Source organism: Mustela nigripes, chromosome 10 (assembly GCF_022355385.1).
Source record: "Mustela nigripes isolate SB6536 chromosome 10, MUSNIG.SB6536, whole genome shotgun sequence".
Taxonomy (NCBI): domain Eukaryota; kingdom Metazoa; phylum Chordata; class Mammalia; order Carnivora; family Mustelidae; genus Mustela; species Mustela nigripes.
In genome coordinates, this window is record NC_081566.1 from 21,314,583 (window position 1) to 21,341,560 (window position 26,978).

Consider the following 26,978-nt stretch of genomic DNA (forward strand, 5'->3'; position numbering starts at 1 on the left):
TGAGAGAACACAAATTATGAGTCAGTGTGCATCTGGATGTCTCTGAATCTTAGTTTGTCAATTTTGGTGTGCAGTTATTTTATCATTGTTTATTTTGTTCCTTACATAAAATGATAGCAGCAATGTTGGGAGTTTGAATTAGTTGGCATAATGCCACTTTTTTTCAACATCTGTTAAATATGGTTCTCATTTCATACTCTGTTTCAGCATATAGCTAAATATTTAGCATTAAAAAATACCCTTTGGGGATGACTAAATGAGTTTTTATGCTTCCAATAATTCATTGTGCATTTGTGTTTAGAAAATCAACTTTCAGGCATAAACTATAAGCCCAGGGGGAAGAAACCCTTTTTTCTGTGCACTCTTGATGTTCGGTTTTTTGGTCAGCCTATAAGTCACTGCAAAAGAAATTTGTAGAAGTGCTTAACTGTATGTAGTGCAGAAGGTCCTCTGCTGAAAGCCTTGGGATTAGCCGCAGTGTGAGTAGAAGGATTTTGCTGAAATGTTGTCCATCACATCTCAGCAGTTTTCCCACTCGAGTCATTTTTAGGTTAAGGCAGCTCAAGTGCCATCAGAAAATAATACCCCATGATCTATCATCAGTAAGATGTTCTGCGTAAGTAGTTTTTCTAGAGAAGGATTTAGGGTTATGCTGTCTTGGCACACTCTTGTACCACACTGACTAATGGCTGTGTTTGGGGCTGGAGTCTGTCACCCATGCCACAGTCAAATGAAGTGATACAGATTCTGATGACTCTGGTTTCATTAGCGGGCTCTTCTGATTGAGATAACAGTTGCAATTTATTATAGATAGGATTTTTTTTTTAATCACAAATCTCTTTCACCCTCAGTGTTTCAGAAATAACACTCTTCTTTCTTTCTTTCTTTCTTTTTTTTAAGATTTTATATATTTATTTGACAGAGAGAGATCACAAGTAGGCAGAGAAGCAGGCAGGGCTGGAGCAGGGGAAGCAGACTTCCTGCCCAGCAGAGAGTCTGATGTGGGGCTGGATCCCAGGACCCTGAGATCATCACCTGAGCCGAAGGTAGCGGCTCAAACCACTGAGCCACCCAGGCACCCCAACACTATACCTTCTAACTGGGCTTGAGCAGCAGTGGTTTGCCGTACGGCAGTGAGCAACAGTAGCATTATTGCTTTAGGGTACATTTTCGATGTTTATTTACGCTATATAATGCCTTTAGTCTGACTTCCAATAGGCCCAGTAGAATTTCTTTCAGATGTTCAGTCTTTGAAGTTGAAGACGCTACTCTGCTGGTGAAATATACTCACGAATTACCATGAATTATTTAATTCACTTCATTGTATAATGACAAATTACTAATAAACATTACTTGGATTTTCCTGATGCTATCATGTTCATGACTCATTAAAAATGCTTTGAGGGGTGACTTTTGCTATTTATTTGTTTGATTTTATAAATAACCTTTTTAGTTTACCATAGTTTTAGATTTATAGGAAAATAACGCATCTAGAACAGAAAGTTCCTTTATTCTCTATATCCCATTTCCCCCAGTGTTAACATCTCTCATTGTTATAGTAGATTTAAAAAAAAAAAAACTTTTTCTTTAAAGATTTTATTTATTTATTTGAGAGAGATAGAAAGAGAGAGACAGAGAGAGCACAAGTAGGGGGGAGAGGCAGAAGCAGATTCCCTGCTGAGCTGGGATCCTGATACAGGACCTGGAGATCATGACCTGAGTCAAAGGCAGATGCCTAACCATCTGAGCCATCCAGGCGCCCCTGTTATGGTAGATTTATTACAACTAGTGAACCAATATTAACTAAAGTCCACCATACTTTAGTCATATTTGCTCAGTTTTTAACCTGGTACTCCTTTCCTGTCCCAAAATCCCATGCAAGATAGCATTTGCACATTAGGATTCTCTATAGACTGTGACAAGAAGTCTTGAAAAGACTCTTAGAAGATGACGGATGCTATTCTTATCACATCATATCAAGAGTATGTGCTATCGACATGACTTTTTATCGTTGATGTTAATCTTGATCGCCTGGTGGAGTTACCATTGGCCATGTTTCTAGTTTGTAAAGTTACTCCCCCCCATTCTTTACTGTATTTGTGAGGGGTAAGTCACTATATACAGCCCACATTTAACGGATAGGTATTTATCTTCCATCTTTTCGACATGGGGTTAAGTATATATATCATCTGGAACTCTTCTGCATGGGAAGACAATCCTTTACTTATTTATTCAGTTATTTGTTTGTATTAATGGACTCCAGGATATTTATTTCATACTCTGGAGTATAATCAATATTATGTTTTTGCTCAAATTGTTCCAAACTTTGGCTTCTGGAAGTTCTTTCAGTTGGTTTCTGTATCCCTTTGACATATCTCACCATTTGTGTGTGTGTGTGTGTGTGTGTGTGTGTATCTTTGTTTTGTTTTGCATTCCCTTCATTTATGGACCTATAAGATGCTCTCAGGTCATCTTGTATATTTCCTGTCCCAGAGTTAGAATTGTCCATTTCTCCAAGGACCTCTGTTTTTTTTTTTTTTTTTTTTTTTTTTTTATTGGAAATTGCCATTAGAAGCCAAGATTTGGGCACTAAGTGTACCCATTGCTATTGACATGTAATGTTACCTGTCATTGTTTCTAGGCTCTCTTAACTGACAGAGCAAGGAAATCCATGTGTGTATATTAACCTGTATATATACATATCCCATTAAGTATTTTTACATGTAAGTGTCTGTAATAAGTCAAACTTGAGATCAGTCTTTTCTTTTTTGTTTGTTTCTTTCTTTCTTTTTTTTTTTTTTTTTTTTTTTGCACATTCTTTTCTTTATTTCCCAAAGTAGTAAAAAGGATGTTGAGTTCCAAGGGTTATGGATAGGAAAGTTGTATGTTCTGTTGTGAGCTTCTCTCAGCTTGGCTTCTGTCATCTCCCCACCCTACTTCTCTCTCAAGCAGAATTCAGTCCTCCTGTCTTCCCACACATTCAGACACTCGACATTTGTCTGATATTTCTGGAGGGAAATCCAGATCGAGGTGCTGGCAGACTGGGTTCCTCCATGAGGACCACTTCCTGGTTCCTGGGTCCCGACCTGGTGAAAGTGCCACAGACTTCAGCCATTTTGAATATTTTGAACCTGTTATCACACTATCACACTAGCCTCCTTTATACTTAAAAAAAAAAAAAAAAAAAAAGATTTTTAACTGAGTATAGGCTGAAAATAAAAAGGAAAAAAAAAGAAAGATTAGTTTTCATGATATGTTCCCTTATTTCTTTAAAGGAACCTAGAATTATTTATTACAATTTGGTTAATGCATTTTGAATATAACTAAGGTATTTAAATTAAAAATTCTCAGTTGAGAAACAAACTGAGGGTTTTGGAGGGGAGGGGATGAGGGGTTGGGTGAGCCTGGTGGTGAGTATTAAGGAGGACAGGTATTGCATGGAGCAGTGGGTGTGGTGCATAAACAATGAATTTTGGAACACTGAAAAAAAATTAAATTAAAATGAAAATAAATAAATAAATAAGTAAATAAAGGCAGAAAGCTGAAACTAGTTGTTTATTATTGAAGCCGGCACCTTTCCCCTTTCATTAATTGGTAAAGAAAAAACAAACAAACATGCGGAAGGTTGTGACCAGCTGTAGTTCTTCTGAAAACAGAAGAAAGAGGCTTAAATTGTATTAGAAGAAATATAAGGGGGGAAATATTCTGATAAAGAGAGTTGCTAAATGTTGGAATGTAAGATAAGAAGAGAAATTAGAATTTTTCCTCTGTTTTTTAAAATTAGGGCAGATTCCCAGCTGTCTAGAATAGTAGGTGTTTTCTGATTTTCAAAGTTCTTTTCCCTCCCTGAATTCTGGCACCCTTCACATCTGGAATCAAAACCTTAGCATAGGAAAGCCCCTACTTTGAAGATGTGGGAGGAAGGTGTGCAAAAAGAAAAGAAAGATTTCACACTTAAAAAAATCTTAGAATAAAGGTGAAAATAGAAATTGGGTTGTATCTACCATTTGAGCTATACTTTCATGCCTTTTCATATTTTTCAGTATCAAGTAAATCTATATTGAAACATTGATCTTCCTCTTTTTCATAGCCCCTGATATCAGGTTAATAGAAACTGACCACAGGATCTAATAGATGTTTCCTTCTGATTAATAAGTCAATGGCCAGAGAGTCACAGATTTATAGCATTCCCTTTTTTTTTTTTTAAAGATTTTATTTATTTATTTGACAGAGAAATTACAAGTAAGCAGAGAGGCAGGCAGAGAGAGGAGGAAGCAGGCTCCCTGCTGAGCAGAGAGCCCGATGCGGGACTCGATCCCAGGACCCTGAGATCATGACCTGAGCCGAAGGCAGCGGCTTAACCCACTGAGCCACCCAGGCGCCCAATAGCATTCCCTTTTTAAAGAGCTTTTTTTTTTTTTTCAAGTTACTTCCACTAAACTGTCCTCACTTCTACAACTCTTTAGTTGTCTATCTGGAGGTAAGCAAAGGTAAGTTTCACATAAACAAAATGGTTTAAAACAAGATGGTTTAAACACTTGTTTTGGCACTATAATGATTAATTTTCCCTACAGAATATTTATTTTCATAAAAATGTCATATTCAGGCTAGTCATAAAATTATTTTGCATGGTGACAATGGAGTGTATTGGAAAGAGTCCTAAAAGACCTAGGTTTAGCTCCTGGCTCTACCACATACTACTGATGTCATCTGGGATAAGTTGGTTAATGCTCTGAGTTTAATTTGCTCGTCTCTGAGATAGTTAAGAAATACTTATCTTACAAGGTTATCGTGACTATTCATGTATATGAATCCATCCAAGTGCTAAGAACAAGGCTAAAGTACTCATTAGATGACTGTTACTATTATTACCATTATTATTAATCATTTTACATTCAGCAGTTCATCCACATTGAATTCTTATGGTGTGTTTGGCATTATGTGCTTATAAAAAGGAATCGAACAGAGCCCTATTCTCAAGGAATTCATAGCATTGTGGGAAAATATGAAATTAGTTTGAATTGATAAATAATGAGGGAGAAAGCTCAGAAATAAGCTTAGGGATAGGAGGAGTTCATTCAAGGCCAAAGAATGCCTGATGCACAAAGCAAAAGAAACCGAGACTACAGTATCTATTTTTTCCCTGAAAAGGCCTATACAGGATGGCTATTATTATACTAATGATGACACTCTGAAATATACTAGAAAGCAATTATATATCTCAAAGTTTTATTTTTAAAATTTTCCAATTTTATTGTAAAATAGTAGGGAAAATGCAGACAGGAAGCAAAAGGAGGAGAATGAAAGTGAAGGAGAGGAAGATGTGGGAACCATGACGGATGATCTACCCCCTTTGTATGAACTTCATTTTCAGTTTCCTCTTCTGTGAAATGGGGATCATTCCTTTAGTGACCTCATAATTTTTTGGAATAAGGATTAAATGTTCATACATGTAAAGCCCTTAAAATAGTGCTTGGGACATAGGAAGTGCCTGGTGATTATTAGTTAATCTATCTGGTGTGGTGGGAGAGGAATGATTACAGATCCAAAATAGATTGACAGCATGACTTCGAAAGTTTACGAGATCTGGGGTGCCTGGGTGGCTCAGTGGGTTAAACCCTCTGCCTTCTGCTCAGTTCATGATCCCAAGGTCCGGGGATCGAGCCCCGCATCAGGCTCTCTGCTCAGCGGAGAGCCTGCTTCTCCCTCTCTCTCTGCCTGCCTCTCTGCCTACTTGTGATCTCTATTTGTCAAATAAATAGAATAAAAATCTTAAAAAAAAAAGTTTATGAGATCTTAGAGAAGTCACTCTCTGAGCCTCAGTTTCTCCTTTCAAAATGAAGTTCCTAGGGTAGAAAAATGATCTCTAAAATCCTTCCCAGCTTTTGAATTGGGATCAAGTCTCAGAAAATACTGGGTAGATATGGCCAAGTTCTTGACTTTATGGAGACAGAGACTCTCTATGAGAGAGGATGGGGGCCTCAGGGGACACCTGGAAGGGGTCGTTAAGGATACATTTTAATTTCTTCAATATTTTTTTCAGAAAGTGAGGCAGAGATATTCTTGGTTCAGGCCCCTTCCATTATCCCAAGTAGCATGAGGACAGCTTGTAGGTCTCTTGGTCTTTATTTTGAGAGCGGGTGGATCCCTGAGATTCTTATAGAGAAGATCACAATTGAAACACAAACCAGAATCACGAGTCCTCCAGATCTAGGACACTGGCTGAGCCAAAAGGGAGGCTCCCTTGGACCAGCTACCAGACACATGGTGCTTGTGTCTTCACCCACTTGCTGAGAGTGTTGGCTCGTCCCTAGGAAGCTTACTTCCCATTCCATGAGAGAAGATGGGAATTTCAACTATGTAAGGAGTAGGGGACTAGGCCCCTGATGCTTTCCTCTTTCTGGGGCTGTCCCCCTTGCTGACCACAGGCTTCGTGGCTTCACATAAAGTAAAAGCAGAGTGTTACATTCCCCAGAGTACGCCATGACATAGTTATTCTGTGCTTTCTTCTCTTGACATTAGTACCAAAAGAGAATAAGAATGTAAACATCTGTTTTATATAAGCAAATTCTAGACTTTTAATTTGATTAGTATAAGAGAATATTTGATGTGATTAATTTTCCAGTTACAACACAATGGCTTTCCATTCTTCTACTGCCTTCTTAAGGGAGGCAAGAGAAGAAAAAATAACCTAACCTTTTTTTTTTTTTTTTTTTCATTTCATAACAGTGCCAAGTATAACCATTAGGGTTGGTGCAAAAGCAATCTATTTTAAATTCAGTTGTAATAACAAGTTACCTATCCTGTAGAAATGTGCTAAAAAAAAAAAATAGGGGCGCCTGGGTGGCTCAGTGGGTTAAGCCTCTGCCTTCAGCTCAGGTCATGATCCCAGGGTCCTGGGATTGAGCCCCGCATCAGGCTCTCTGCTTGGTGGGGAGCCTGCTTCCCCCTCTCTCTCGGCCTGTCTCTCTGCCTACCTGTGATCTCTCTCTTTCAAATAAGCAAATAAAAATTTAAAAAAATAAATAAATAAAATAATGCTGGTTCTCCTTAGGCAGAGAACCAGATATCCTGGGAAGTATCATTCATTGAGGATAGCATGAAACCATCCAGTGGTTTGTAGGAGACAGTTTACAATAAAGCAGTGTATGTCCATACCAATTTACAGCAATCTTCAGGATTTACTCTTCCAAGTCACTGTTTTTCTGAGCTATGCTTTGTCAGGCGTAGTGGGATGAATGCTTTGAATGAGGTGATCACTTGAACTCCTTAACCCGTAAGGAGGATCATATCTTCTCCAGAGAAGGTAGAAGAATTTTAAGAGAGAATACTGGATCAGAGAGAGGATTTTAGTATTGACTTTGCTATAAGTGAGCCCACACTACTTTTAAAAAGATGGCACCTTTTCATACTCCCCTGATGCCCCAAATAGAACCTTAGTGATGAGAACCTAGATGAAGAGATTTTTGAGGACTAATTTGCTAACTGTTAGCAGACACCAGAAATGGTCCACAATCTGCTGCATGTCTCCAGAGCTGGCTAGTGTGTGAATCTGCAGGCAGAGCTCATCTCTTCTCCACTCGCATGTCCTACTTCCCAGGACTTTCTAGGACTTTCTGGAGAAATCTGGAGGTGTAGGGGTGATACAGGATAGGTCTATGATAAGATAGATAAACCAAACCAGCTCCGGGTAAATCAAAAATTCCTTCACTTTTTCCTCTTGTCCCTGTCTCTGACACAGAGCCTTAAAGAGTATTTTTGACTTGTGCCTCTTTGGTGCTACCTATACACATCTCTTCATAAAAAGCAACTGAAGAATAATAATACTTTTGATATTGTTCTCACAGTCTCTCCTTGTCTGTCTTATCCATTGCTATTATTTTTAGTTCACGCCCTCAAAATCTCCAGCCTGAGGACAGCACTGGAAAGCAGTAAGGAACACGGGCGTGGCAGTCAGCTTCCGGGGTGCAAGCCCTAGTTCTACAGCTCATTGACCTTAGACAAATGGCTTAAACTCTCTGAGTTTCAATTTCCTGAGGTGAAGAATGTTGTTAATATTATTACTACAGTCTCCTCCTTTTCCCCATTTTGCTTCCCTTATTCTATTTCTCACTCATTGTCTGAGTGATTTTGCTGAAATATACTAATTCTTTTCTGCTCTTCAGCTTCAATTCCTTCAGTATCTTTTTATGCCCTCAGGATATAATCTAAGCCCCACTCAGCTTTATGCAGGTGCAACCTGACAGTGTATTACCTCAGGCTTTCCTTCTGTGTTTCCTGTTTCTGTCCTGGGCTTATCGGTGGATAGGTGGATATCTTGGAGCAGGATACCCAAGAAATCAAATCTGCATCTGTGTATGTGGGACCCAAAAATGTGGAGTTGTTTGGGCCCCATGGGGTAGGTCATTGACCAATGAGAATGGGAGGTGATAAGTGAGTACTTCCCCTTTTACCACACCGACTCCCCTTTCTCCTTCACAACAGTCTTGAGACACCTAACCTCAGGGCTTTTATTCAGTTCCATGAGACCCAATAACCCAGAGCAGATAGAAGCCAACTTCCTAATGTACCTTACCCAGGCTCTCTTCTTCAGTCCTCCTATCCCTCAGGCCTACAGCCTGGGAATCACACCCAGACCTTCATCTCAGGCTCCACTTTCCGGGGGACTTCTGCCAAGATGGTCAGATAATTTTACAGCTGAAATAAATTTTAGAAATTGTGTAGTATGATGAGTTTGTAAAGGACAGAACTGAAGTAATTAGTCCTAAAGCAAGACAAGATTCCCAGACCAGTGCTCCTTCCAACCTCACAGAGACTGTTTTTAATAACAAAAGCAGGAAATGGGCTAGAATATATTGTTATTTCTGGGCAATACTCTGATTTGGGCATAACTGTCCTTTTTTGCCCAACCCTTCCTACCCCCACCCTGGGCCATGCCCCCTTCCTAACCTAATCATTTCTCCTAATGTGCATTCTTGGTATTCTCGGCTGACTGCTGGCCAAAGTCTACTTTCAGGGACTCATTTATTTTAAAAAGTGTAAATAAGATTTCTGCCCACAGGCTACCTTGTCTCCAGAGATCTGTATTTCAGCAGAGATCAAACTTTATTGAAAAGTAGTGGAAGAGCCCAGGTGTGTCTCTCCTGCGTCACAAATCATGTAGTCATCAATTACATGAAACTAAAGTGGAGATATGCATCTGGGATTACAGAAGAAAAATGTATATTCCACATCCATACGTATATAAGTACAAATGCTTTCTGAAACACTGAATATTCCTTTCCTTTCTTAACCCTCTTTCCTTACCACAATGCCCCATGGACATTAAGCATGTTGTCAAGTGCTACCACCCACTTAGATATCAGGATGTTAGTGAAGCATAAAAGACCTTCTATAAACAAATAGATTTAAAAAAAAAAAAAAAGCCCCTCTAGTTTTCTGTTTCTTCCAAAGCATTGTGTCTCCAATGCATATACATATAGGTTCCAACTTTCCAAAACTGTATCCTCAAATACATATAATAGTAGGCTTAAGTTTTAGGCTTAAAACTTAAGTTTTACTTTAAGTTTTACTGTGAGTTTTCTACATTGCTGGACACTGGGATGAATGAAGTACAATCATCCTTTGATTTTACTCTCAGGCAAAGAAAGATAGTTATTCTAGAGATGGGAAACAGATGAGGCAAGCTGTCACCGTTTACTACCTTCAGAGAGTTTCCTGGTCATGACCTCTGGAGGTGGAACCAAGGTAGAACCTAGAAGGCTGCCTGGGTTGAGGAGATGGAGGGGATTTCCCAGGGAGACTAAGAAGCTTGAGTTTGCTGGAGAGAGAACCAGAAGGTGTTAGGTAGATTGAAAACTCTGGAGATCTGAATGGAGTCCTTATATATTCAGCTGAGTACTGACCCCATATGCTTGTTAGAAAATTGCCTAAGGCTGAGGAAAGAACCACTTGAAAAGAATAAAGGTAATGGTTTCTACACTACATGGGGATGGGAATAAGTCTGTCCCCACCTGTCAGCGTCAGCATGGAAAACCTCACGATTCACAGAATTTTAGTAGAGTGACAGATGGTCTTTGCTCAGCAATGGGAAATAACTAGTTCTAGACTGAAAACTGCTTTGGTCTGACCTAACAAATTTTAAAAGTCAGTCCCAAAAGGATCGAACTGTTTCCAAATAACTTAATTCTGCCCCAGAAAAAAGCTCAAGAATATTTATAGGAATACAAAAATATCCCATATCCAAAAGTAAAATTCAGTGTCTGACAGCCAATCGAAATTATGAGGCCCAAAAGGAAGCAAAACAATACAACCAGAAAAAATCAACAAGCAGAAAAAGTCCACTGAAAGTGATGCAGAACTGACACAGATGTTAAAATGACCAATCAAGGACATTAAACCAGTTATTATAAGTGTATTCCACATATGCACACTTAAAATGAGACACGGAAGATATAAAAAAATACCCAAATCAAATTTCTAGAGATGAAAAATACACTGGATAGGACAGAATAGACTAGGCAATGGAGAAGAAAAGTTGAGTGAACTTGAAGAAATAGTTATGGGAACTATCAACAAATGAAACCCAATGAGAAAGGAAAATAATAATTTTTTAAAAATGAACTGAGCATCAGGGAGCTGTGCAACAACTTCAGGTGGCCTCATGTATGTGAACTGGTGCTTTCACAGGAAAGGAGGACCTTATTTGAAGAAAGAAAGGCCAAAACTTTCCAGTTTTGATGAAAACCATGTATTGACAGATATAAGAAGTTTGATAATCCATAAGTATAAGAAAAATGAGGGGAACAACACCAAGGCATAATCATAATCAAACTGACTAAAAACAGTGATCATGGGGTGCCTGAGTGGCTCAGTTGTTGAGCGTCTGTCTGGCTCAGGTCATGATCCCAGGGTCCTGGGATCGAGCCCCACACTGGGCTCCTTGCTCAGCAGGGAGTCTGCTTTTCCCTCTCGGGCTTCGCCTCGCTGTCTCTCTCTGTCAAATACATAAATAACATCTTAAAAAAAAAAAACACAGTGATAATAAGAAAACTCTTCAATACATCAGAGAAAAGCATAGATATCGTTTATACACATGTAAATATGATAGAGATTTCTAAACTTTTAAAAAAGATTTTATTTATTTATTTGTAGAGAAAGAGCACAAGCAAGCAGAGTGGCAGGCAGAGGCAGAGGGGGAAGCAGGCTCCCGGCTGAGCAAGGAGCCCAATGCAGAACTCAATCCCAGGACACTGGGATCATGACCCGAGCCAAAGGCAGATGCTTAACCGACTCAGCTACCCAGGCATCCCATGATAGAGATTTCTTACTGGGAACAAGGCAAGCAGGAAGACAGTGAAGTAATATCTTTACAGTACTGAAAGAAAAATAAAAACCTGTCCATTTAGAATACTCTCTCAGAAAAAAAAAAAAATCTTTCAAAAACAGAAGTGAAATAAAGATTTTCAAATCCACAGAATTGAAAGGTTTTTTTCATCAGCAGAACTACACTATAGGAAATATTAAGGCAAGTCCTTTAGGGAGAAGGGAAATGATATCACATGTAAATTTAGATCTATGAACAGCACCAGAAATGGTGAGTATAGCAGTAAATATATAAAATTTTTTCTTATTATTTAAATCTCTTTGAAAGGCAATTGCCTATTTAAACAACAAAAAAGAACATCAACATAATGTGGGGTTTTAAAAAAAGTAATGTAAAATAAAATGAACCACAATAACAAAAATGTTGTGAAGGGAGTAATGGAAATATACAATTCTGAAGTTATTTTACTATGCATGAAGTAGTGCTATTCTTTGAAGGACTATTGTATTGGGTTTATACACTATAAACCCTGAAGCAAGCACTAAAACAGTTATAGCTAATAAGCTAGCAATGGAGATACAAGGACTCATAAAAAATATTCAATACATCTAAAAGAAAGCAAAAAAACAGAAAAAAACAAGGAACAGAGGGAACAAATAGAAAAGAAATTGCAGGATGGTAGATTTAAGTTTAACCTTATACATAATCACATTGCATGTAAATCGTCTAAACAGCCGAATTAAAAGGCAGAGATTATTAAATTGCATAAAAAAAAAAAAGGTGAGACTGAATTGTTTGGTGACTACAAGAAACACACTTTAAGTATAAAGACACAAATAGGGGAGCACCTGGGTGGCTCGGTGGGTTAAAGCCTCTGCCTTTGGCTCAGGTCGTGATCCCAGGGTCCTGGGATAGAGCCCTGCATCGGGCTCTCTGCTCAGAAGGGAGTCTGCTTCCCTTCCTCTCTCGCTACTTGTGATCTCTCTCTCTGTCAAATAAATAAATAAAACCTCAAAAAAAAAAAAAGACACAAATAGGGTAAAAGTGACAGGATAGAAAAGGATATATCATGCTAATAGTAATCAAAAAAATCTGGAGTTGCTGTATTATTATTACCTGATATATTTCAGAACAGATAATATTACCACGGATAATGAAGATAACTTCATAATGATAAAGGTGTCAATTAGTTAAGAGAATATAATTTTAAATGTTTATGCATCTAATTATGGGCCTTCAAAATGCTTGAAGCAAAAACTCCCAGAACTACAAGAAGAAATAGACACATCCACAATTACAGCTAGCGATCTCGACTGATGGAATAGGCAGTAACCAGTAAGGATAGAGAAAATTGGAATAACGCTATCAAATGACTTAATTGACATTTATAGAACATTCCTCCCAACAACAAATGTTCTTTTTAAGTGCTCCTGGAACATTCACCAAGATGGCTCACTTGATCCTTATTAGGTAGGTAGTATCATTCTTAGTATTTGCAGTTAGGTGACTGTAACTTAGTATTTACAAGTTAGGTAACTTGTTGGAGTTATTAAGTGTCACTGCTGGGCTTTGAACCCAGGGTATCTGACCCAGAACTCTTAATCGCTAGACTATCTGACCTTCCCTGAACACCTGGAACAGCTCAGCTCTCAGGACTTAGAATGCAATCCTTTTTAAATAAACAAAGGAGTACGCTACTCAAATAGCATTCTGTAAATACTCCTTGGAAAGGAAGTACTTTCCCTGTCTCCTCTCATATTCCCACTCAGCCCAAATGGCCTGTCTGCTTCCTTTAAGTGACATGACTTATAGGTACCATAAACTCAGGTCCCACTGCTGCTGGGTCTAAAAAAGAAGACAGTCGCAGACAATGAAATGTTGATGGGAGCAGTCTCTCCCTCAGGCTGCGTCTGTGTGTGAGAGAAGGGGGATCAAGGGGCACGTTTGCCCTCCTTAGAATGCCAGCATCCAGACAGCAATTCCTTTTCCGCGAAGGAAATGTTTTTTTATCTAAAATGAAGCAAAGACTCTCTAGCTTATGGTTGATTTTCTTTGTCTACCTTCTTATCTCTGTTATGAGTTCTACAATGTATGTAATAATTACAAGATGGAAAAACTTGGTAATGTTTTCCAGGGCGAGGTTTCCTTACTTATCCGCAAGAAAATGCCATGGAGGGGGAACACCTTTTTAATGGATGTGTGGCTGAGACTTGGCCCATGGCTGTTCTATGGGAGGAAATGTGACATGGGGGATATTATTCTGCCTCCCCATGCTAAGAGGAGGATTCGAACTGCTCAGGAGCATGAATTTCGATGATGAAATATTTTTAAAAAAATTAGTTTTCTCTTCGATAGGCACTCTTTCTCTCTCCGCTTGCACTCCCCGGACCTCCATCCTGTTTTCACATCCCGCTGCCTTCCCTTCGATCCTTCCTAACTACAGTCAGTGGCTCCCCAGTTCCTGCTGTCTCTCGTTTCCCTCACCAGCTCCTTTCCTTCTTCCTCCCGCGTCCGGCCCATCCAGCGCTCTCCTCCCGCCCTCCGCAGTCCCCGAGGAGATCAAAGAGTGACAGCGAGGCTGCGGCCAGGAGAGACGCTTCCAGCTCCCCCTCCCGGCCGGGCTGAGCTGCGGGCTGCGAGACTGGAGGCTGGGCCCGGGCGTCTCGGCTTCTGGGGGGAATTAGGAAAGCGTGTCGGCAGCAGCACTGCCTACAGTAAAAGCAAAATTCCCTTTGTGCTGGTTCGCGGGGTGTCCCCTCGGCCTGGGACTTGGCCGCACGTTCCTGAAAGCCATTGTTCGCCCTGAGGGGTTGCGGGTCGGGAGCAGCGCGGGCGGGAGCCGGGCTGACCCTCGGGGGCGCTTCCCTGGTACCAAGCTGACCCCGGCGACGTCGGTGAAGAGAGCAGTCGCCCAGCCGGACGGGGGCTCCAGCGCCGAGGAGGTGGGGAGGGGGGCCGCCGCCGGCCAATCAGGAGGCGAGGCCTCGCCGGGCTTCCCTCCGCGCTCCCGAGCGAGCGGCGCACAGTGGAAAGTTGGGAGCGCGAGCGGCTGGCCCCGGCGGCGAGCGGCGGAGGCGGCGAGCGGCGGCGGCGGCGGCGAGGGCTGCGGGACTCGGCGCGGCGCCGCAGGGCTCGGAGCGGCCCCCGGGGCATGAGCCGGGCGCGCTGCCCGCTCTCCGCGACTCGCCGCGCGCGGCCCGCGGGCACCTAGCAGTCCCGGAGGAAGCTGCGTCCAGACAAAAGCTGCCGCATCTCCGCCCGCTCAGCCCCTGCAGGTCTGCGGGGTGGGTGCCCGTCCCCCTCGGACTGTCGCCTCCAAACTTGTCGCTGGGTCCGAGAGCTTTCGAGAGCCTAATGAGCGGCCCTGAGCGGAAGCCCCCTGCGTGTTGTTGAGGAGGGCTAAGCACAGGGCTAAGGCGTCCCGGGGGGGGAAAAAAAGAAAAAAGAAAAGAAAAAACATAAAAGGAAAGAAAAGACAATGATTTCCTGGGACGTTGTCCACACCGTATTCCTGTTTGCTCTCCTTTATTCTTCCCAAGCTCAAGATGCAAGTCCCCAGCCCGACCCCGGGGCTGAGGAAATTCCCGAGGGGGCCTCCACCTTGGCTTTTGTGTTTGATGTGACGGGTTCCATGTACGATGACTTAGTTCAGGTGATCGAAGGGGCTTCCAAAATTTTGGAGACGTCTTTGAAAAGACCCAAGAGACCACTTTTCAACTTCGCCTTGGTGCCGTTCCATGATCCAGGTAAGGGAAATATTTATTCTTTGTGTTTCTTATTTCTCATGATTAATTACCTTATGTCTTATGCTCCAAAATTGTTTCAGTGCTAGGAAGTTTCTAAATCTTTTTTTTTTTTTTCCTTCCTTTCTTTTAACGTGTAGCTGAAACCCATTGTAACAAAGAGCTGCTCTTTGGCATCTGACTTTGCTCCCCAATTCCTCCTCAGGTCTTGGAGGTGTTGGGACAGTGGCCCCAAACCTGGAAGTGTGGAACTACAGTTAAAAACCAGACCCCAGAGTTCCGAGCAAGGACGTGGAAACTGGAGGTCATTGACTTTTTAATTTCAGAGCTAAAGAATGCTTAATTATGAAGGCAGATTTGGACCTGGGTATCCAGCAGCGCTGCTCCTGGAGCTCCCATCCTGGCCGAGAGCACCCTCAGGATAGCTTAAATGAGAGAGGGAGGAAAAACCTGTTGTGTGAGACCCAAGGAAGCTTGTTGAGTAATTACTAGTGGAACCAAAGAGATGAAACTAAGAGAGAAGCCATTCATTTCTTAACTGAATCTATTCATTTTTGCCCCAAGTCATCATTAGTTCGGTTCCCAGATGGGTAGAAACATTATGTCCGTGTCTCATCCAGGAGAAATGCATGTAATTTGGTGGTCGGTACTCTTTAAAGGTAGTTGGAGCAAAATAACTGTACTTTTCCCCCTAAAGCGATGGGTTTCAGCTGCTCCACGGTAACATGATCCTATTTACTTTTTTTTAAGTTGCTATTTCATGTGGCACCTTTCTGTGAGGCTCAGAGGAGACCTCATTGTCATTGCCAGGGCAGCATTGCAGGGGGAGCCCTGGGGCTCCCTGTCTGACAGCCACCTGAGTTTCATTAGCGCAAGTCCCTGCCCAGTTGAAGAAAGACAGCAGTACTTTCTTAAAAGTCCTCCCCCACTGTTCTCCCACATTTTTCCTGCTTTGAAAGTCTCTCTCTTCACCTCGAAGACCTCAACACAACCTCTTCGCAATGGGAGCTTGATACTGAAAATCTTGAATTCTTTCCTTGCACCTTTTGACCAACATGAGCTCACATTATTGCTAGGTCTTAAATAGGCTTTCTTAAAAAAAATGGCAAAAAATAAGAGGGAAATGGAACTTTCTGGGATTTTTTTTGTTGTTGTTGTTCTTCTTCTTCAGATATTGAAAATAAGAACCTATCCTACTTTTCTGGGACATACAGAAGAGTAGGATAGGTTTTTCTACACTTCTACATCGATTAAGCACAAAATGTTCTGCATATTTGAATAAAGAATTAAATGGTCCTTTACTGTTTTTCCTCTCTTAGACACCTCATGTGTTATGTTTTGATTTATTAAATGTCAGGATGCCAGTTATGAGGCAGTTCAAGGCTTTTGTTGTTTTGGAATAGCTTTTGTATATTTCTTCTATGGGGATATAGCTGAAGTTGGCTAAAAAATCAAGTAAAAATTGTTTTCTCTAAATAACATCACAATATACTCTTCTCCAAAAGAATCTTATGAAACATGATGTTGCTGCTCACAACACAAAAAATTGCCTCAAGTCATGAATGGAAACTGGATCATCATGATATTTTGATGCGATATGAAAAATTATTGGAATAAATTGTATTGTGGTGTGCTGCTTTCCAACTGTTACCAAATGGGAAAGTGTGTTGAAGATGACTTTCCTGTAGTACTTGGCATGCTATAGCTTTTTGAAATAATATGAGAAAATGACTAAATTGGTTCCATAAAATTAATTGCGTGTATAATTCCGCAAAATTAACTTTATTGGGATTCAAAGTAGAAGTGGCCAAGTGTTTATATTATCTAAGACTAAAGTATTTTCAAAGATAAAGAGAGAGATAGAAATTAAAACATACTAATAACCTTTAATTTAGTTTGCTAATTCACTTTACTGGATTATGATATTGTTTTTGTGTGATATTTGCGTGTGTGTGTGTGTGTGTATGGTGTGTATAATCATTTAAGAAAATTTGATTCTCGTGTTCTTTTGATTGGTGATCAGCCTGGAATGACAGAAAGAGCCTTGAATGGGGATTGGCAGTTTTACTGAGTGACATTAGAAAAGTCAATTTACCTGTTTCCTCAACTATGAAATGAGAGAATTGGATTTGAGCAGCTCTAAGTTCACTTCTGACTATGACATCTTGTTGTTGTCTGTTTGACTTGTGGTTGTTTTTCATAGCTCCCAATACCTATCCTTACCGTTGGGTGGTGCTACAGCAGACATGGAGAGAAATAATGGGCAGATTTAAATACAAGAATTATAACCTTGGCTACCTACAGCTTTTCAAAGCTGGGTAAGGTCTGAGATATACTCTAAGTCATTTGACAAAAATCTTTAGGCCTTTGTACATGATTGGACTTATGGTTTGCAGTTTGGCTCAAGGTGGGTGCGGGTAAAAATTAAAATACGTAGAAAACACAGACATACATGAGACTCAAGTGTAACAGGTTAACAGGTAGATGATAAAAATTGTTCGGAAAATGTGCACATAAGGAAGCTGGTGTTGGAGGACCAAAAACATATTTGTGGTAGGAGGAAGTACCAGAGAGGACGATTGATGCTGACTGTGGTTAAGATGGGTTTTTCACTTCCATAATTACATTTAATATATTAATTTTTAACAGCTTCATTGAGATATAATTCCCTTAGTATTGAATTATTCATGTAAAATGTATAATTCAGTGGTTTTCAGTTTATTCACATGTACGTGCAACCACCAGCACGGTCTGGAACATCTTCATCACCTCAGAGAGAAACCCTGTGCCTTTTACGTCTCTGTCCCTTAGCTCCCTATCATCATCCCCCCAGTGCTAAGCAAGCACTAATTCACTTTCTGTCTATAGATTTGCCTGTTCTGGCCTTTCATCTGAATGCAGTCATATAATATGTGGTCTTTTTTGACCGACTTCCTTCACTTTAGCATAATGTTTTCAAGGTTCATTCATGGAATAGCACGTGTCAGTGCTTTATTCCTTTTAATGGCTAAATAATATTCCATTTTGTGGTTGTACCACATTTTGCTTGTCTATTAATCCATAATGGCTATTTAGGGTTTTGGCTCTTACGAGTAGCACTTCTACCAACATTTATGTACTAGTTTTTGTGTGGATATATGTGATGATGTAATTTATTAATAAATGTATATTTGGTCTTCATTCCCATTTCTTGCATAAAGTTCCTAAAAAAACCCTTGTAATATCTTAAATGATGAGAGCCATAGAGTTGCCTTTTGTTATGTTAGCGGAGTGACTTTTGGATCCCATCTAAGAATGGAGGCTGGTTGCCAGCAGCTTTAACCATGTGATTAGAGAGTTGGGATTTTTCAGTCCCACCCCAGATGTCTGGGGAGAGGAGAAGGTTTGGAGGTTGAATCCCTTGCCGGTGGTCAATGCTTTAATCAGTTATGACTATGTGCTGAAGCCTCCGTGAAAACCCAATAGGAAAGGGTTTGTATTGCTTTGGGGCAGTTCACCTGTAGAAATTTGGGGAGAATGGCACTCTCAGAGAAGGCATGGAAACTTCACACCCGTCTGATGTTTCCTCATGCATCTTTTCCATCTGGCTGATTCTGAGTCATCCTTTTATAAAAAACTGATAATCTAGTGAGTCAATGGGTTTCCTGAGTTTTTTGAGCCACTCTCGCAAAAAGAAGCAGGTTGTGGGAGCCTCTGATTTATATCCAGTTGGTTGGAAGTCCAGGTAACATCCTGGACTTCAGCTGGGCTGGGGGTGGGCTGGGCAGTCTTGTACAACTGAACCCTTACTCTGTGGCATCTGGTGATGTGTGAGAACAGCTTGTTGTGACGTAAGGAAACCTCCTCATGCCCCCATTGAAATTAGGTGCTCACAACACAGAAGAACGTATGTTTTCATTTCTCTTGGGTACATACCTAGGAGTGGAATTGCTGGGTCACAGCAACTCTGTGTTGAATTGTTTGAGGAAATTCCAGACTGTTTTCCGGAGCGTGGGTACCATGTTCCATCCTGTCCTGTGGTGTGTGAGGGTTCGGATTCCTTCACATCCTCATCGCCGCCAGCTTATTATTGAACTTGTTGATTCTTACGTGTTAATTTTTGCTGTGCTTTTTACAACACTCAAAACGTGTTTCTGTCTTTCTCAGCACACAGCTTGGAGGAGGGCTCATGGTCTTCCTCTAATGGCAACTCTTTTTTTCCCAGTCGTCCAGTTCTCCTCTCTGTAAGACAAGTACTAGAGACAGAGGAAAGGGCAGTGTGTATAGATGAGTCACTTCTTATAAAGAAAAGTTCTCTTCTCTTTCATTATGTCTCGGGCTTTTCCCCAGGGTATCTTTTATGTCTGCCTTCATTCATTCATTCATTCACTCACTCACCAGTTCTGTTTCAGGCACTGCTTCAGACACTGGGCATATGATTGTCTGAATAAAACAAACACTTCTGCACTGACAGAGCTTACATTCTCCTGGGAGAGGACACCGGCAATAAGGAAAATAATTAAGATATATATGATGTATTTGTTGGTGGTAATTGGTCTGGAGAAAATAAAAAGCAGAAAAAGAGCATGAGGAGTTTGAAGTGAGTTGAGTGTTTTGATATTTAAAATGTGGTGGTCGCGAAGCTCCTGATTGCAAAGGGCACAGTTGAACACAGTTGAAGGAAATAAGAGGGAGCAATGAGGATATCTGAGGAAAGACTTATGCAGGCAGAGGAACCATAAATGAATTGTTCTGAACATGGCAGGAGCATCCTGTCATAGTCAAGGTACTGTGAAAAGACCAGGGTATCCAAGCACAGAAGGGGGGATAGGGAGAAGTTAGGAGGTGAGATCAGAAAGTTGGTGGGGCACATCATGAAAGGGCTCATAGGCCACTCTGACTTTGGCTTTTCTCTAAATGAGATGCAGAGCCATTTCAGGGTTTTGAACTGAGTAGTGACATTATCTGACTCATGCATCCACACAAATCATTCTGTGAGTTTGAAAATAATTCTAAAGCAGAGGAAGGGCAGCAGCAGGGGGGATAGGAGACTATTGTATTGTTCAGGCACAAGAGGATGGTATACCGTGGGCAAAGTTGGTAGCTGTGGAAGTTTGAAGAGAGAGTTGGATTCTGTATATATTTTAAAGATTTGACCAAAAGGATTTCATGACGTGTGAGGAACAAGACAGAAGACAAAACCGATGCTGAGGATTTGTCTTGAGTGAATGGAAACATAGCAGAGCCATTTACTGAGATGGAGAAGGATGAGCAAGAAGCAGGTTTGAGAAAATGTTTGGGAGGATGAGGCTTTCATTTTTGGATATGGTTAAGTTTGAGATGATTTTTGGTACCCAAGTGGATATGTTAAGAAGGCAGGAGGATGTATGAAATTAAGGTTCAAGAGAAGAGGTCTGGATCTGAGATATAAATTGGGGATCCAAGCGTAAACATATAGTTGATATTAAGGGCTGTGAGTCTAGACAAACCATTAAGGCACTGATAACTTGAAGAATATTAAAGGTCTGTGGACTCAGAGAGATTAGGATATACCAGCAAAGTAGCCTGAGAAAGTTGAGGTCAGAGAGGGAAAAGGGTATGTTATCCTAAAGGTCAAGAGAGGAAAGTATTTTCAGGAAGAAGCACTAATTGGTTAATTAAGAGAAGGATGGAGAATTGGCTAGTCACTTTAGCAATGTGGAAGTCGTTGGTGACTCAGCAACCCTAGCGAAGTGTAGTGATGGAAGTGAAAGCCTGTTTGGAGAGAATTCAGAAGAGAATGGGAGAAAAGTCATTGGAAATCTTTGGAATTATATTGTTTCCAACTACTGGAATGTTTGCTTTGTTCATGAAGCAAATATTGAAATTAGTTTTAATAAATGATTCAACCAGTATTTTGCAAAGTGCAAATTCAATGTATTAGAAAGAACATCCAATTTGGAACAGAAGATTTGAGTTCTTTTCCTTAGTCTGTCATTTGAGCAAGTCATTCAGCCTTGCCAGACTTCTGTTTCTCTATCTATAAAATTTCTGCCTTGGTAGGTTAATATTTAAAGTGTGTGATTTTAATGATTGTAATTTGGTGAAAGATAAGTGACTGCAAAGGGATTCCGAGTAGCAAGGACTTGATTCACTGGGAGAAATATCAGATTACTTTCTCTATACTTAAAGAGTTTCATAGTAATAAAACTTGTGAGCCCTCAGTGACTTTGTATATTTCTTTCTGCAGGACCTTCAAGGTGTTAAGAAAGCACTCTAAGACTTCATGAAAAGATTCCCTTAGACTAATTTTCTGAGCAATAGCAAAATCCCTGGAAGCCATAATGACTAGAAAGATTTTTATGAAGAAAATATTGCACATTTAGACTTTGAAAACCTATACAAATTTATATGAACTCAACTTCAAATTGAAATGTTTTGAGTTCCAATATGTATAGGAAAAAGAGCTACAAAGCTATTAGTCTCCTTTTGCTTCTAGCATATTCTACAGGAAGAAGGATTTTCATGAGGACAAGGATTGGTCTTTAAAGTCCAAGAGAAATCCAACCAAAGGCAACAAACTAACATTTAAGAATGAGAGATTTTATTTGGACAATGATAACTCTGTTTCCTAGGATGATAGAATATTTTAACCTGAGAGAGTAGAGCTATGTCACTGGATGTTTTCTGAGGATATGTAGAGGTGTTTTTCTATGTACAATGAAAACTTTCTCCCAAAATAAAAAGGACCAAATTTTGATAAATAATGTTTAATGTGTTAGGGATGTTTCTATTGAACCAAATCCTCTCTGACTCCCACACAATGGTGGGGTTTTTCTTTTTGTTTTGTTGTTGCCATTAAGTTGAGGAGGAGCCTTCTAACTGATTGTTGGTAAATCAGAATTTGGTTTGCTTATGGTTTGTCTCTGGTCAAACAAACAATACCCAACCTCAGCGGCCTTTTTAAGTCTGCTGACCTACCTTTCTCTCTGACCAGATATTAACCTCCTTGGGTAGGGACTGCCCCATTTATCTCACAGGTCTGGAACACAGTACACACACACACACAAATATTTCACGAATGAATTAATGAATGCTGGAAACAAGAACCAGTGATTTCTCTGGGTATTTTAATCTTGCCTTTCATTTCTGTGACTTTACTTTTTGTTATTTAAAGATTTTATTTATTTAACACTGTGGAGATTCCTCAGAAAGTTAAAAATAGAGCTACCCTATAACCCAGGAATTGCACTATTAGATATTTATCCAAAGGACACAAACATAGTGATTCAAAGGGGCATATGTACCTCAATGCTTATAGCAACAATGTCCACAATAGCCAAAATACAGCTTTCTGTATATAGCCCAGATGCCCATTGACAGATAAATGGATAAAGAAGATAAGAATATGTGGGGTGTGTGTATATATATATCTTTTATGTATTTATAAATATATAAATGTGGAATATACATATATCTATAATGGAATATTAGCCATCAAAAAGAATGAAGCCTTGCTATTTGCAGTGATGTGGATGGAACTAGAGGGTATTATGCTAAGTGAAATAAGTGAGTCAGAGAAAGACAAATATCATATGATTTCATTTATATGTGGAACTTAAGAAACAAAACAGATAAACATAGGGGAAGGGAAGGAAAAATAAAATAAGATGAAATTTTATTCAGAGAGGGCGACAAACCATGAGACTCTTAACTATGGGAAACAAATTGAGGGTTGCTGAAAGGGAGGTGAGTGGGGGGTTGGGGTAACTGGGTGATGGGCATTAAGGAGGACACGTGATGGAATGAGCACTTGGTGTTATGTGCAACTGATGAATCACTATATTCTACCTCTGAAAATAATAAAACATTACATGTTATTAAAGTGATTTTATTTTATTTTTTTAAAGATTTTATTTATTTATTTGACAGACAGAGATCACAAGTAGGCAGAGAGGCAGGCAGAGAGAGAGAGGAGGAAGCAGGCTCCCTGCTGAGCAGAGAGCCCCATGTGGGGCTCCATCCCAGGACCCTGAGATCACGACCTGAGCCGAAGACAGAGGCTTTAACCCACTGAGCCACCCAGGCACCCCTAAAGTGATTTTAAATTTTAAAAAATTTGTTTATTTATTTGACACAGAGAGAGGGAGAGAATGTGCATGAACAGGGGGTAGAGCAGAGAAAGAGGGAGAAGCAGAATCCCTGTTGAGTAGGGAGCCTGATGTGGGGCTCGATCATAGGACCCCAGGATCATGACCTGAACCTAAGGCAGTCGCTTAACCAACTGAGCCACCCAGAAACCCCATGCAACTTTTCTTTTTAAATGATAACAATCAGAACAAAACTAAACAACATAATGATTTACTAACTCAGCCTTTTGGTGACACATATGTCCCATCTAAGACTGAATATGATTTGGAGATCTTGTGATCCAGGTAATGCCCGAGTCTTTGGGTAGTCATTGAAAGTTTGTATAGCACATGAATTTGGGGAAGGATGGATTTCTATGCAGTCTGGACTGTGTTGGCTGAACTACCTTCCGCTTTTTACTAAACTGGCTGAAGAAGTATCACAACAAATAAATTAATTTCTAAGGAACACTGTGAACAAAAGACCCACATTATAGGTAGTTCTCACAAGTCTACAGGGATTCTCCACCTTGGTTTTATTTTTTCTGACAAATCCCCATGAGAATTCCCATCTCTGTGGAGTATAGGAAAAATTTAAAAACCGGACTCATGTCAGATGTAAGGTGTAATGATATCAACTTTCCCTATAAGAGTGATATAATGGTTAAATAAGGCAATATATGTGAAAATCCTTTAAACGTGGTATAAAATTGGGGATGCCTGGCTGGCTCAGTCATTGGGCATCTGCTTTTGGCTCAGGTCATGATCACAGAGTCCTGGGATTGAGCCCTGCCTCGGGTTCCCTGCTCAGTGGGAAACTGCTTTTCCCTCTCCCCTCTGCCACCCCTGCTTGTATTCCCTTTCTCGCTTGTGTGTCTCTCTCTGTCAAATAAATAAATAAAGTCTTATAAAAAAATGTGGTATAGAATCAGTGGTGTTGCTCTTACTGAATGACTCCCATTTGTCAATAAATTTGAATGGGTGCTGCAGAGGAGCCAGTTATTAAGAAAAACAGTAGAATATTTATACAATAAGATTAAAAAATTAAATAGAAAAATATCCTCTTGATAATGGGACTAGTAGTCTCTTGGCAAAGGGCAATTCAAACAAGTTCAAATGTAGTACCATTCTAATAACATTCACTGCTTGAGAAGCATCAATTCTTTGCTGCCCTCGGCCCTGGAGCCCTTGACCACTGGCTTTATAATTGGGAAACCAACAGGAGAATTTAAAAATCCAAAGGTAAGTCATCATTGATTCATTCATTTATTCACTTACTCATCAGTCAATAATAGGCTTCTTACTATTTGTCAAGGACTGTGGTAAGTACTTTTGATTCAAAAATAATGAAGCATAACTTAGAAGAAGTGAACAGTCTCTGGGGAAAGCAAGAGAAATAGGAATAATATATACCATGATATGTTTTATAGTGGAAAGAAGCACAGGAACTGCGTGAGCCCAGAGCAGTGCCCTTGATTCACAATTGAGGGAACTTGATGGACCCTAAAGTGTTTCTGGAAGGGTATCCTGGCCTGAAACCTGGACATAGTGCATAAGTAAAAGTAGTTTAATCAAAATATTAAGGAATTTGCATTACATCCTGAAAGCTTTCAGGAGCTTGGAAGGATTTTGAGTGAGGAGTGACATAATTGGGTTTTCACTTTAGATCTCTATCTCTTGGTTGGATTGGAGCAAGGCATCCTGAGAGCTGAGAGCTGAAATCTGAGGCTATCACAGTAATTCCGGGTGGAAATACTGAGGTGACTTGGATATAGGCGGAAGGCTGTAGATTTCTGAGCTATTAGCAAAGTCCATTGGACTTTGGGACTGGACTTAGCCCTCCTAGCATGAGAAAAAAGGGAAATATGAATTCCTGCTTAGGTTAAAATATGGAATTGGCTTACAATTGAAGAGAAAATATATGTAAAGCCAGTTTTAAGAGATACCATTACTCTCAGGCCAGTAGTCTTGATAATAAGCTCCTTATACATAACTTGCGTAAAATAAAGTATCAGCCAAAAGTATGGGGGAGTCAACAATGAAAATGAGAGTCACAGAAACAACTAAGTCATCGTCCAACCAAGTTCTTTATTTTAATTGAGGTGTAACTGACATATAACATATTAACTTCAGGTGGAAATGTAATGATTTATTATTTGTATATATTGTGAGATGATCACCACAGTAAGTCTAGTTAACATCTGTCACCATACGTAGCTATAAACATTTGTTTTCTTGTGATAAGAATTTTGAAGATTGACTTTTAAATATGCAGTGCAGTGTTAACTAGAGTCACCAGGCCGTACACCATGTTCTCATGACTTCCTCATTTTATTACTGGAAGATGGTACTTTTTGACGTCTTCACCATTTTGACACCTTCCCCAACCCCCATTTGGGAACCATCAGTTTGTTTTCTATATCTATGAGCTTGGTTTTGTTTTTAGATTCCACATATAAGTGAGATCTTGGGGTATTTGTCTTTCTGTGTCTAACCGATCTCACTTAGCATTATACCCTCTAGGTCCATCCGTGTTGTCACAGCTGCCAAGATTTCCTTCTTTCTTACGGCTGAATAATATTTCATTGTGTATATACTGCATTTTCTTTATCTACTCGTCCATCGATGGGTATGTAGGCTGTTTACATATCTTGATTATTACAAATAATGCTGCAGTGAACATGGGGGTCCATATGTCTTTTTGAGGTAGTGTTTTTGTTTTCTTCAGATAGATACTCTTGTGGTATTGCCGAATATTATGGTTGCTCTATTTTTCTTTTTTTGAGGAACCTCCGTACTGTTTTCCTTAGGAGCTGCACCAGTTTACTTTCCCATCAACTGTGCACAAGGGTTCCCTTTTCTCCACATCTTTGCCAACAGTTGTTATTTCTTGTCTTTTTGATAATAGCCATTCTAACAGGTGTGAGATGATATCTCACTGTGGTTTTGGTTTGCCTTTTCCTGATGATTATGATGTTGAGCAAATTTTCATGTACCTGTTGGTCATCTGTATGTCTTCTTTGGAAAGATGTCTATTCAGATCCTCTGCCCCGCTTTTAATTGGATTGTTTGGGTTTTTTGCCAAGTTCTGTCTAGGGCTCAGAATGTTAGTTCATTCTACACTTAACGAGTCCACCCATCAGTAACATTCTAACTATGGCAGTAGACTGTTTATCTTTATAAATATGTAATGAGGTCATTACATATTTGGATCATACTATTAACTCTCCTTGTTTCGATTGCATGCTCACTGTACAGCCTCCTGATAATTTAACCTAATGCACTTTCCTTATGGGGAGAGAATGCTCTGGTCAGACTTGCACGTACATCAGATTCACTAGACAGCTATATTCTTCATTGGTAACTCATATTTTGGCATACTGTTTTCATGTATCAGTCTCTATTGTTTAAAATATTCTGACGGTGTCAAGTTCAAGTTTTTGAGTTTGCAAGTCTGAGAGCCAGACCTTGGTTGGTGGTGAATTTAACAAAATAAATGTCTCCCTGTGTGGGTCTGTTTGGGTGGCCTGTCTCCAGGTATCATTCCTCAAGCATCTGCAACTGTCAGTGTTAGTATGAGTAGTGCCAAGTAGCTGTTCTGTCCTCTTGAAACTTGTATAGATGACAGCTGAAGCCATTGGAATAAATGAGATCATCCAAGGAGAGTATGTACACTGAGAAAAGAAAAGAGAGGGTAGAACTATGGAGAATATAAGCATGTAAAAGAAGAAGGGAAGTTCATAGGGGATTCTAGGGGATTCTGGAAAAAGTCCAGGAAAATAGGAAGAGAAACTTGAGTGAGCAGCATTTGGAAATCTAAGA

At 40.0% G+C, this 26,978-nt stretch overlaps 1 protein-coding gene across 1 annotated transcript in view; it reads left to right on the forward strand.

The window, feature by feature from the left end:
- Positions 1-14,804: 14,804 nt before the first annotated feature.
- The window catches only part of HMCN1 (hemicentin 1), a 458,039-nt gene continuing 445,865 nt past the window's right edge, over positions 14,805-26,978 (forward strand). Inside the window, 1 exon segment of the mRNA XM_059412784.1 lies at positions 14,805-15,072. Within this exon segment, the coding sequence (XP_059268767.1) occupies positions 14,805-15,072 (268 nt within the window).